Source organism: Sebastes fasciatus, chromosome 15, assembly GCF_043250625.1.
Source record: "Sebastes fasciatus isolate fSebFas1 chromosome 15, fSebFas1.pri, whole genome shotgun sequence".
Lineage (NCBI taxonomy): Eukaryota > Metazoa > Chordata > Actinopteri > Perciformes > Sebastidae > Sebastes > Sebastes fasciatus.
In genome coordinates, this window is record NC_133809.1 from 406,982 (window position 1) to 419,668 (window position 12,687).

General features: G+C 44.6%; 1 protein-coding gene and 1 long non-coding RNA gene across 2 annotated transcripts; one reads left to right on the forward strand and one right to left on the reverse strand.

The window, feature by feature from the left end:
* The first annotated feature begins 509 nt into the window (after positions 1-509).
* LOC141752009 (REST corepressor 1-like) lies at positions 510-12,602 on the forward strand. Its single transcript, XM_074609733.1, has 13 exons — positions 510-1,020; positions 1,107-1,166; positions 2,215-2,295; positions 2,370-2,422; positions 2,520-2,681; positions 2,780-2,898; positions 3,503-3,581; positions 6,338-6,388; positions 7,727-7,873; positions 8,097-8,174; positions 9,164-9,221; positions 9,565-9,818; positions 12,244-12,602. Exons 1-13 carry the CDS (start codon positions 807-809, stop codon positions 12,286-12,288), a joined length of 1,401 nt encoding a protein of 466 aa, XP_074465834.1. The 5' UTR covers positions 510-806; the 3' UTR covers positions 12,289-12,602.
* On the reverse strand, positions 8,824-9,370 carry LOC141752010 (uncharacterized). The gene is made up of 3 exons (XR_012590160.1): positions 9,121-9,370; positions 8,967-8,986; positions 8,824-8,909 (listed from the first exon to the last, which is right to left on the reverse strand). It is a non-coding gene; the product is annotated as an uncharacterized LOC141752010 (long non-coding RNA).
* Positions 12,603-12,687: the final 85 nt, after the last annotated feature.

Consider the following 12,687-nt stretch of genomic DNA (forward strand, 5'->3'; position numbering starts at 1 on the left):
TTCAGAGACATGGTTTGGAGGTGTCTGAGACCTATAATAACTAGTTTAAATGGAGTATAATATGTGACCTTTAATATCTGATGATTTTATTGTTGTTTGATGAGTGACCACATACACGCACACACACACGCGCACGCACACGCGCTCCGTGCTCCTCGTCAGTGATCGATCAGCTGCTGATCTCTGATCAGGTTTCCCGGTTCTGATCGATACTCAGGCTCGTGCTGGTTATTTCCGGTTCCGGCTGATGGTTCCGCAACTTCAGTTGTCTGAAGCTGCAGTACCGGGTCTGCTAGCTGCTAGCTGCTAGCTGTTAGCTGCTAGCTGTTAGCTGTTAGCTGTTAGCTGCTAGTGGTTAGCTGTTAGCTGCTAGCTGTTAGCTGCTAGCTGTTAGCTGCTAGTGGTTAGCTGTTAGCTGCTAGTGGTTAGCTGCTGGCTGCTAGCGGTTAGCTGCTAGCGGTTAGCTGCTAGCGGTTAGCTGCTAGCGGTTAGCTGCTAGCTGTTAGCTGTTAGCGGTTAGCTGCTAGCTGTTAGCTGCTAGCGGTTAGCTGCTAGCTGTTAGCTGTTAGCTGCTAGCTGTTAGCTGCTAGCTTCATCTCACGGATCGTTCCCGTCTCAGAAGGGTTCGGGTTCAGTTCTGTTTCACACCGAACCTCTCGCCACCGTCTGGACCGAGCCCTGAGCTCAGCTCCGAGTCCAGTTATCCGGTTCGGTTAGCAGCTGTAGCTGTTAGCCGGAGTTAGCAGTTAGCAGTTAGCTGTTAGCTGTTAGCAGTTAGCAGTTAGCAGTTAGCAGTTAGCGTCCTCATGCCGGCGATGCTGGAGCGGAACCCGGAGGCTGCTGCTCCCGGAGGGAAGAGGAGAGGCAGAGCTCCGACAGCCAGCAGCGGGACCGGGACCGGGACCGGGACCGGAGCAGCGAACCCCGGAGGGAAGAGTCTGTCCGGGAACGGAACCAGCACCAACACCAACAGCTGCTGGGAGGAAGGAAGCTCCGGAACCAGCAGCGACGAGGAGCATGGTGGGTAGCCTCGAACACCGCAGTACTACCGAGTACTACCGAGTACTCTCAGTACTACTACTGACTCCTGTTGTGTGTGTGTGCAGGTGGAGGAGGGATGCGGGTCGGACTGCAGTACCAGGCCGTGGTTCCGGAGTTTGACCCGGGTAAGAGTCTAAACAGGCTCAGCAGCCTGGAGGCAGAGAGGTAGCCTCGAACAACACACCATACTGCTGAGCGGACCAGACCTGGTCCAGTCCTCTACTGGTCCCAGTTCTGACAACTGTCCTCTATATGAGAGTATCTGTTAATAAAATAGTTATTTTATTAATATAGATATATAGTATATAAACTGAAAAACAAGTAGTTAACTGGTGTTTGGTGGATTATTTCTCTGTTGGTCCAATGCTAATGGTGATGCTAATGCTAATGGTCATTGTATTCTACATCGTTGGAAAGCCTGTTTATTGACCTTCACAATGATGTCACACTTGTAAGGATCATGTATTTGTGGGATGAGCAGCACAGCTGATGATGTGTGGAGCCCCGGTGCCGATGGTAAACAGTGTATTCTCCTGTTGGTGTTGACTCTTGTTGTGAGTTGTTTGGTGGATGATTGAACTCTCTATCAGTAACAAGGAACAAACAAGACATATTGATTGATTGAATCCACCGTCAGGAGCCTCAGTAGAGGTGGAAGATCCATACGCAGCCACAACAGCCTGGCACCTCCTCCTCATGCTGGTTCTCCACGTCGTCTCCATACTTTGACCTGCCATCCAACTTTGGCAGACAGAACCTGGACTCATCACTGAACATGACATTCCCCCACATGTTCAGGTTCCATTGTCTGTGTTGGAGACACCAGCGCCAACGGGCCTGACGGTGAAGGGCAGTCATTGCAGGCTTCCTGGTAGCCTTATGAGAATACACTGTTTACCATTGACAGAGCATTTTGGAACATTGTTCTTGGGCGCTCCCCACATCATCAGCTGTGCTGCTCATCCCACAAATACATGATCCTTACAAGTGTGACATCATTGTGAAGGTCAATAACCAGGCTTTCAACCATGTAGAATACAATGACCATTAGCATTAGCATCACCATTAGCATTGGAACAACAGAGAAATAATCCACCAAACACCAGTTTACTTACTTTTTTCCCAGTTTATATTTAGTGTTAATGGTGAGTAAATGTGTGTGTGTGTCCTCAGAGGTGTCCCAGGCGGCTCAGCTCAGAGAGAACCTGGGCATGTTGGTGTGGATCCCCTCCAGCTGTTTGAACCAGACTCAGTGTAAGTAACAGCAGATTTAACGTCTACATTCTGACCTGCTGATCCAGATGTTTACAGTGTGTTCTCTGTTCCAGTGGACGAGTACATCGCCATCGCCAAAGAGAAGCACGGCTACAACATGGAGCAGGTTGGACTGCTTTAACTCTCTCTAGTATATATATAATATATCTATATATATAATATATATATATATAATATGTTTAGTGTATATCTCTGTGTGTCAGGCTCTGGGGATGCTCTTCTGGCACAAACACAACATTGAGAAATCTCTGGCCGACCTGCCGAACTTCACTCCGTTTCCTGACGAGTGGACGGTGGAGGACAGAGTCCTGTTCGAACAGGCCTTCAGCTTCCACGGGAAGAGCTTCCACCGCATCCAGCAGATGGTTCGTTACCACGGAAACCAGTTTGTTTACATCACTGTGACCAGTACAGACCAGAGTAGTATATATACTCAAATTAAAGAGTGTCTCTCTCCGTGTAGCTGCCTGACAAGTCGATGGCCAGTCTGGTTCGGTTCTATTACTCCTGGAAGAAAAGTCGCAGTAAAACGAGTCTGATGGACCGACACACCCGGAAACACAAGAGAGAGAGAGACGACAGGTGAGCTCACACCTGCACAGGTAACACTACAGGTAGCATTACAGGTAACACTACAGGTAACATTACAGGTAACATTACAGGTAACACTACAGGTAACACTACAGGTAACATTACGGGTAACATTACAGGTAACACTACAGGTAACATTACAGGTAACATTACGGGTAACATTACGGGTAACACTACAGGTAACACTACAGGTAACATTACAGGTAACACTACGGGTAACATTACGGGTAACATTACGGGTAACGCTACAGGTAACATTACAGGTAACATTACGGGTAACATTACGGGTAACACTACAGGTAACACTACAGGTAACACTACAGGTAACACTACAGGTAACATTACAGGTAACATTACAGGTAACATTACGGGTAACATTACGGGTAACACTACAGGTAACACTACAGGTAACACTACAGGTAACATTACAGGTAACATTACAGGTAACACTACAGGTAACACTACAGGTAACATTACAGGTAACATTACAGGTAACACTACAGGTAACATTACAGGTAACATTGTATACACCTGTATAAATGTGTGTCCTGTGAAGTTTTTAAATATAATATATAATAATTTAAACGTGTTTCAGCGACGATGAAGTTGAGGACAGAAACGTGAATCCTCCCAGTGACTCTGAGTTTGATCCAAATAAAGAGGACAAGAAGGAGGTAACCTACTGATCACTGTTGAGTGACTGTTTACAATTTACTTACTGTTTACTGTTTACTAACTGTTTACTGTTTACTGACTGTTTACAGTTTACTTACTGTTTACAGTTTACTTACTGTTTACTGACTGTTTACTGTTTACTTACTGTTTACAGTTTACTTAGTGTTTACTGACTGTTTACTGTTGACTGACTGTTTACAGTTTACTTACTGTTTACTGACTTTACAGTTTACTTACTGTTTACTGACTGTTTACTGTTTACTGACTGTTTACTGTTGAGTGACTGTTTACAGTTTACTTACTGTTTACTGTTTACTGACTGTTTACAGTTTACTGACTGTTTACAGTTTACTTACTGTTTACAGTTTACTTACTGTTTACTGACTGTTTACAGTTTACTGACTGTTTACAGTTTACTTAGTGTTTACTGTTTACTTACTGTTTACTGTTTACTGACTGTTTACTGTTTACTGACTGTTTACTGTTTACTGACTGTTTACAGTTTACTTACTGTTTACTGTTGACTTACTGTTGACTGACTGTTTACTGTTTACTTACTGTTTACTGTTGACTGACTGTTTACTGTTGACTGACTGTTTAAAGTTTACTTACTGTTTACAGTTTACTTACTGTTTACTGTTGACTGACTGTTTAAAGTTTACTGACTGTTTAGTTTACTTACTGTTTACTGACTGTTTACTGTTTACTGACTGTTTACTGTTTACTTACTGTTTACTGTTGACTGACTGTTTACAGTTTACTGACTGTTTACAGTTTACTTACTGTTTACAGTTTACTTACTGTTTACTGACTGTTTACTGTTTACTGACTGTTTACTGTTTACTTACTGTTTACAGTTTACTTAGTGTTTACTGTTTACTTAGTGTTTACTGTTTACTTACTGTTTACTGTTTACTGACTGTTTACTGACTGTTTACTGTTGACTGACTGTTTACTGTTTACTGTTTACTGACTGTTTACAGTTTACTTACTGTTTACTGTTGACTTACTGTTTACTGTTGACTGACTGTTTACAGTTTACTTACTGTTTACAGTTTACTTACTGTTTACTGACTGTTTACTGTTTACTGACTGTTTACTGTTTACTTACTGTTTACAGTTTACTTAGTGTTTACTGTTTACTTAGTGTTTACTGTTTACTTACTGTTTACTGTTTACTTACTGTTTACTGTTTACTGACTGTTTACTGACTGTTTACTGTTGACTGACTGTTTACTGTTTACTGACTGTTTACAGTTTACTTACTGTTTACTGTTGACTTACTGTTTACTGTTGACTTACTGTTTACTGTTGACTGACTGTCTACTGTTGACTGACTGTTTACAGTTTACTTACTGTTTACTGTTGACTGACTGTTTACTGTTGACTGACTGTTTAAAGTTTACTTACTGTTTACAGTTTACTTACTGTTTACTGTTGACTGACTGTTTACTGACTGTTTAAAGTTTACTTACTGTTTACAGTTTACTTACTGTTTACTGACTGTTTACTGACTGTTTACTGTTGACTGACTGTTTACTGTTTACTTACTGTTTACTGACTGTTTACTGTTTACTGACTGTTTACTGTTGACTGACTGTTTACAGTTTACTTACTGTTTACTGTTGACTGACTGTTTACTGTTGACTTACTGTTTACTGTTGACTGACTGTTTACTGTTGACTGACTGTTTACAGTTTACTTACTGTTTACTGTTTACTGTTGACTGACTGTTTACAGTTTACTTACTGTTTATGTTTACTGACTGTTTACAGTTTACTTACTGTTGACTGACTGTTTACAGTTTACTGACTGTTTACTGTTGACTGACTGTTTGCTGACTGTTTACTGTTGACTGACTGTTTACTGTTGACTGACTGTTTACTGTTTACTGACTGTTTACTGTTGACTGACTGTTTACAGTTTACGGACTGTTTACAGTTTACTTACTCTTTACTGTTGACTGACTGTTTACAGTTTACTTACTCTTTACTGTTGACTGACTGTTTACTGTTGACTGACTGTTTACTGTTTACTTAGTTTACTGACTGTTTACTGTTGACTGACTGTTTACAGTTTACTGACTGTTTACTGTTGACTGACTGTTGACTGACTGTTGACTGTTGACTGTTGACTGTTTACTGACTGTTGACTGACTGTTGACTGACTGTTGACTGTTGACTGACTGTTGACTGACTGTTGACTGACTGTTGACTGACTGTTGACTGTTTACTGACTGTTGACTGACTGTTTACTGACTGTTGACTGACTGTTGACTGACTGTTGACTGACTGTTGACTGTTGACTGACTGTTGACTGTTGACTGCTGACTGTTGACTGACTGTTGACTGACTGTTGACTGTTGGTTGACTGTTGACTGACTGTTGACTGACTGTTGACTGTTGGTTGACTGTTGACTGACTGTTGACTGACTGTTGACTGACTGTTGACTGACTGTTGACTGGCTGTTGACTGTTGACTGACTGTTGACTGTTGACTGACTGTTGACTGACTGTTGACTGTTGGTTGACTGTTGACTGACTGTTGACTGACTGTTGACTGTTGGTTGACTGTTGACTGACTGTTGACTGACTGTTGACTGACTGTTGACTGACTGTTGACTGTTGGTTGACTGTTGACTGACTGTTGACTGACTGTTGACTGACTGTTGACTGACTGTTGACTGACTGTTGACTGACTGTTGACTGACTGTTGACTGACTGTTTTTTTTAATGACTTCCTGGTCTTGTTTCAGGTGAGTTCTGGATCAGAGAGGTCAGAGGTCAAACCAGTTTCTGGATTAAAGGTAACAACACCTGAATAGCACCTGTCTGTCTCTCTCTCTTAGTCAGGTGGTAGTAACCTGTCTGTCTCTCTCTCTTAGTCAGGTGGTAGTAACCTGTCTGTCTCTCTCTCTTAGTTAGGTGGTAGTAACCTGTCTGTCTCTCTCTCTTAGTTAGGTGGTAGTAACCTGTCTGTCTCTCTCTCTTAGTCAGGTGGTAGTAACCTGTCTGTCTCTCTCTCTTAGTTAGGTGGTAGTAACCTGTCTGTCTCTCTCTCTTAGTTAGGTGGTAGTAACCTGTCTGTCTCTCTCTCTTAGTCAGGTGGAAGTAACCTGTCTGTCTCTCTCTCTTAGTCAGGTGGTAGTAACCTGTCTGTCTCTCTCTCTTAGTCAGGTGGTAGTAACCTGTCTGTCTCCGTGTCCCTCAGACAGGCAGTAGTAACCTGTCTGTCTCTCTGTGGGTGGTAGTAACCTGTCTGTCTCTCTGTGGGTGGTAGTAACCTGTCTGTCTCTGTGGGTGGTAGTAACCTGTCTGTCTCTCTGTGGGTGGTAGTAACCTGTCTGTCTCTCTGTGGGTGGTAGTAACCTGTCTGTCTCTGTGGGTGGTAGTAACCTGTCTGTCTCTGTGGGTGGTAGTAACCTGTCTGTCTCTCTGTGGGTGGTAGTAACCTGTCTGTCTCTCTGTATCGGTGGTAGTAACCTGTCTGTCTCTTTGTATCGGTGGTAGTAACCTGTCTGTCTCTGTGGGTGGTAGTAACCTGTCTGTCTCTGTGGGTGGTAGTAACCTGTCTGTCTCTCTGTGGGTGGTAGTAACCTGTCTGTCTCTTTGTATCGGTGGTAGTAACCTGTCTGTCTGTCTGTCTCTGTGTCCCTCAGACAGGCAGTAGTAACTTGTCTGTCTCTGTGTCCCTCAGACAGGCAGTAGTAACCTGTCTGTCTCTCTGTGGGTGGTAGTAACCTGTCTGTCTCTGTGGGTGGTAGTAACCTGTCTGTCTCTGTGGGTGGTAGTAACCTGTCTGTCTCTCTGTGGGTGGTAGTAACCTGTCTGTCTCTCTGTATCGGTGGTAGTAACCTGTCTGTCTCTTTGTATCGGTGGTAGTAACCTGTCTGTCTCTGTGGGTGGTAGTAACCTGTCTGTCTCTGTGGGTGGTAGTAACCTGTCTGTCTCTCTGTGGGTGGTAGTAACCTGTCTGTCTCTTTGTATCGGTGGTAGTAACCTGTCTGTCTGTCTGTCTCTGTGTCCCTCAGACAGGCAGTAGTAACTTGTCTGTCTCTGTGTCCCTCAGACAGGCAGTAGTAACTTGTCTGTCTCTGTGTCCCTCAGACAGGCAGTAGTAACTTGTCTGTCTCTGTGTCCCTCAGACAGGCAGTAAGGCGTCCCAGCGGCTGAAGAAACGTCCTCCCAGAGGAATGTTCCTGAATCAGCAGGACGTCGTTTCGCTGTCGTCTTCGTCGGCTCAGGGACTCATCAGACACCTGGACGGTCAACTGGTGTCCATCAAGAGACAGGTACCTGTCTGTCAGATCACCTGTCTGTCTGTCAACTGGTCTCCATCAAGAGACAGGTACCTGTCTGTCTGATGACCTGTCTGTCTGTCAACTGGTCTCCATCAATAGACAGGGACCTGTCTGTCTGATCACCTGTCTGTCTGTCAACTGGTCTCCATCAAGAGACAGGTACCTGTCTCTCTGATCACCTGTCTCTCTGATCACCTGTCTCTCTGTGTTTCAGATTCAGAGCATTAAACAGTCAAACGGGTCTTTGAAGGAGAAAATCAGCTCAGGAGTCGACGAGTTCAGACAACCTGAGGTAACCACGGCAACACAGAGACACGACAACACAGAGACACGGCAACACAGAGACAACACAGACACACGGCAACACAGAGACACGGCAACACAGAGACAACACAGAGACACGACAACACAGAAACAACACAGACACACGGCAACACAGAGACACGACAACACAGAGACACGGCAACACAGAGACAACACAGAGACACGGCAACACAGAGACACGGCAACACAGAGACAACACAGACACACGACAACACAGAGACACGGCAACACAGAGACAACACAGAGACACAGCAGCACTTGTTGCTGGTTATCCGTTGGTGTTGCTGGTTGTCTGTTGCTGTTGCTGGTTGCCTGTTGGTCTTGCTGGTTGTCTGTTGGTGTTGCTGGTTGCCTGTTGATGCAGCTGGTTGTCAGTTGCTGGTTGCCTTTTGCTGTTGCTGGTTGTCCGTTACTGGTTGCCTGTTGATGTTGGTTGTCTGTTGGTGTTGCTGATTGCCTGTTGATGTTGGTTGTCTATTGGTGTTGCTGGTTGCCTGTTGATGTTGCTGGTTGTCTATTGGTGTTGCAGGTTGCCTTTTGATGTTGTTGGTTGTCTATTGGTGTTGCTGGTTGCCTGTTGATGTTTCTGGTTGTCTATTGGTGTTGCTGGTTGCCTGTTGGTGTTGGTTGTCTGTTGGTGTTGCTGGTTGATGTTGGTTGTGTCTGTTGGTGTTGCTGGTTGCCTGTCGATGTTGCTGGTTGTCTATTGGTGTTGCTGGTTGCCTGTTGGTGTTGGTTGTCTGTTGGTGTTGCTGGTTGCCTGTTGATGTTGCTGGTTGTCTATTGGTGTTGTTGGTTGCCTGTTGGTGTTGGTTGTCTATTGGTGTTGCTGGTTGCCTGTTGGTGTTGGTTGTCTGTTGGTGTTGCTGGTTGTCTGTTGGTGTTGCTGGTTGTCTATTGGTGTTGCTGGTTGCCTGTTGGTTTCTCTTTGTGTCTTCATGTTGTTTTTTGTTTTAGGTGAATCAGAAGTTTAACACTCGTTGGACCACAGAGGAGCAGCTGCTGGCTGTACAAGGTAACACCTGAACTACCTGAAACTGAACTGAGACACCTGAAATACCTGTAACCAGGTGAACTGACGCACTTGAACTACCTGTAACCAGGTGAACTGACGCACTTGAACTACCTGTAACCAGGTGAACTGACGCACCTGAACTACCTGTAACCAGGTGAACTGAGACACCTGAACTACCTGTAACCAGGTGAACTGACGCACCTTAACTACCTGTAACCAGGTGAACTGACGCACCTTAACTACCTGTAACCAGGTGAACTGACACACCTGTATTAATTAATCCTTGATCACTTTAATTAAACTTCTGTCAGTGACTCTCTCCCTCTCGTCCAATGACATGCAGCCATCAGGAAGTACGGGCGGGACTTCCAGGCGATTTCAGATGTGATTGGTAACAAGTCGGTGGTTCAGGTGAAGAACTTCCTGGTGAACTACAGACGGAGGTTTAACCTGGACGAGGTTCTTCAGGAGTGGGAGGCCGAACACGGGATGGAGGGGGGAGACGGGGGAGGGCTAGAGGAGGACAAGATGGAGGACAAGATGGAGGAGTGTCCTGCTGAGGAGGAGGAGGAGGTCACTGCCAGGGAGACAAAGGAGGTGAGGACAAATGTTCTTGTTTACTACAAATCCCAGAATCCTCTCTGTCTGCTCTAACTCTGTGTGATTGATGATGGAAGCTGATTCTTTTAATAAACACCTGCGCTCAGACATCTTTCACACCTTCCAGTGTAACTGTGATGTAGGTTCAGACGTCTTTCACACCTTCCAGTGTAACTGATGTAGGTTCAGACGTCTTTCACACCTTCCAGTGTAACTGTGATGTAGGTTCAGACGTCTTTCACACCTTCCAGTGTAACTGTGATGTAGGTTCAGACGTCTTTCACACCTTCCAGTGTAACTGATGTAGGATCAGACGTCTTTCACACCTTCCAGTGTAACTGATGTAGGATCAGACGTCTTTCACACCTTCCAGTGTAACTGTGATGTAGGTTCAGACATCTTTCACACCTTCCAGTGTAACTGTGATGTAGGTTCAGACATCTTTCACACCTTCCAGTGTAACTGATGTAGGATCAGACGTCTTTCACACCTTCCAGTGTAACTGTGATGTAGGTTCAGACGTCTTTCACACCTTCCAGTGTAACTGATGTAGGATCAGACGTCTTTCACACCTTCCAGTGTAACTGATGTAGGATCAGACGTCTTTCACACCTTCCAGTGTAACTGTGATGTAGGATCAGACGTCTTTCACACCTTCCAGTGTAACTGTGATGTAGGATCAGACGTCTTTCACACCTTCCAGTGTAACTGTGATGTAGGTTCAGACGTCTTTCACACCTTCCAGTGTAACTGATGTAGGATCAGACGTCTTTCACACCTTCCAGTGTAACTGATGTAGGATCAGACGTCTTTCACACCTTCCAGTGTAACTGATGTAGGATCAGACGTCTTTCACACCTTCCAGTGTAACTGATGTAGGATCAGACGTCTTTCACACCTTCCAGTGTAACTGATGTAGGATCAGACGTCTTTCACACCTTCCAGTGTAACTGTGATGTAGGTTCAGACGTCTTTCACACCTTCCAGTGTAACTGTGATGTAGGTTCAGACGTCTTTCACACCTTCCAGTGTAACTGATGTAGGATCAGACGTCTTTCACACCTTCCAGTGTAACTGATGTAGGTTCAGACGTCTTTCACACCTTCCAGTGTAACTGTGATGTAGGTTCAGACATCTTTCACACCTTCCAGTGTAACTGTGATGTAGGCTCAGACGTCTTTCACACCTTCCAGTGTAACTGTGATGTAGGTTCAGACATCTTTCACACCTTCCAGTGTAACTGTGATGTAGGATCAGACGTCTTTCACACCTTCCAGTGTAACTGTGATGTAGGATCAGACGTCTTTCACACCTTCCAGTGTAACTGATGTAGGATCAGACGTCTTTCACACCTTCCAGTGTAACTGATGTAGGATCAGACGTCTTTCACACCTTCCAGTGTAACTGATGTAGGATCAGACGTCTTTCACACCTTCCAGTGTAACTGATGTAGGATCAGACGTCTTTCACACCTTCCAGTGTAACTGATGTAGGATCAGACGTCTTTCACACCTTCCAGTGTAACTGTGATGTAGGTTCAGACGTCTTTCACACCTTCCAGTGTAACTGATGTAGGATCAGACGTCTTTCACACCTTCCAGTGTAACTGTGATGTAGGATCAGACGTCTTTCACACCTTCCAGTGTAACTGTGATGTAGGATCAGACGTCTTTCACACCTTCCAGTGTAACTGTGATGTAGGTTCAGACGTCTTTCACACCTTCCAGTGTAACTGTGATGTAGGATCAGACGTCTTTCACACCTTCCAGTGTAACTGTGATGTAGGTTCAGACGTCTTTCACACCTTCCAGTGTAACTGTGATGTAGGTTCAGACGTCTTTCACACCTTCCAGTGTAACTGTGATGTAGGTTCAGACGTCTTTCACACCTTCCAGTGTAACTGTGATGTAGGTTCAGACGTCTTTCACACCTTCCAGTGTAACTGATGTAGGATCAGACGTCTTTCACACCTTCCAGTGTAACTGTGATGTAGGTTCAGACGTCTTTCACACCTTCCAGTGTAACTGTGATGTAGGTTCAGACATCTTTCACACCTTCCAGTGTAACTGTGATGTAGGATCAGACGTCTTTCACACCTTCCAGTGTAACTGTGATGTAGGTTCAGACGTCTTTCACACCTTCCAGTGTAACTGTGATGTAGGTTCAGACGTCTTTCACACCTTCCAGTGTAACTGATGTAGGTTCAGACGTCTTTCACACCTTCCAGTGTAACTGATGTAGGATCAGACGTCTTTCACACCTTCCAGTGTAACTGATGTAGGATCAGACGTCTTTCACACCTTCCAGTGTAACTGTGATGTAGGTTCAGACATCTTTCACACCTTCCAGTGTAACTGTGATGTCTGTGACTCTACTGTGTTTCTACTGTGTAGTAACTCTACTGTGTTTCTACTCTCTGCAGGACTCGTCCTCTCCGGTAGACTCCCAGAAGCCTCTGGCCTCCTGACTCTCTGACTCCGCCCCTCTAGTTTTATGATGTCATCATGAGTTGATTTCTATTTTTATTTCTATTTTATTTCTATTTCCTGTGTGCTGGACTCTTATTGGTCGGGTATGAGGTTTGATCCATCATGAACCCGACATCACTGCTCTCTCTGGACCAATCAAAAGCCAGACCTGACCTGTCAATCAAAAGGGGGCGGGGCCTGTTTTTTTATTGTAACAATGTTTCGTGTTTTTAATCTCTGGAGGGGCGGCCATGTTTGATGATGTCACTCAGGTCGGGGGGGCGTGACAATAAAACCAAAGTTCATCAATAAATCATTCTGTTGCTCTTCTGTCTCTACTCAAACACATGAAAACAGATTATATATATATATATAATTATATATATAAATATATATAT

What these genes read in the sequence shown, in the direction of transcription:
- LOC141752009 (XM_074609733.1), top strand. Translation starts at nt 807, where the DNA reads ATGCCGGCGATGCTGGAGCGGAACCCGGAGGCTGCTGCTCCCGGAGGG. An exon ending in ACGGCTACAACATGGAGCAG is followed by an intron (nt 2,423 to 2,519) that starts GTTGGACTGCTT and finishes TCTGTGTGTCAG; the next exon opens with GCTCTGGGGATGCTCTTCTG. An exon ending in GCAGCTGCTGGCTGTACAAG is followed by an intron (nt 9,222 to 9,564) that starts GTAACACCTGAA and finishes AATGACATGCAG; the next exon opens with CCATCAGGAAGTACGGGCGG.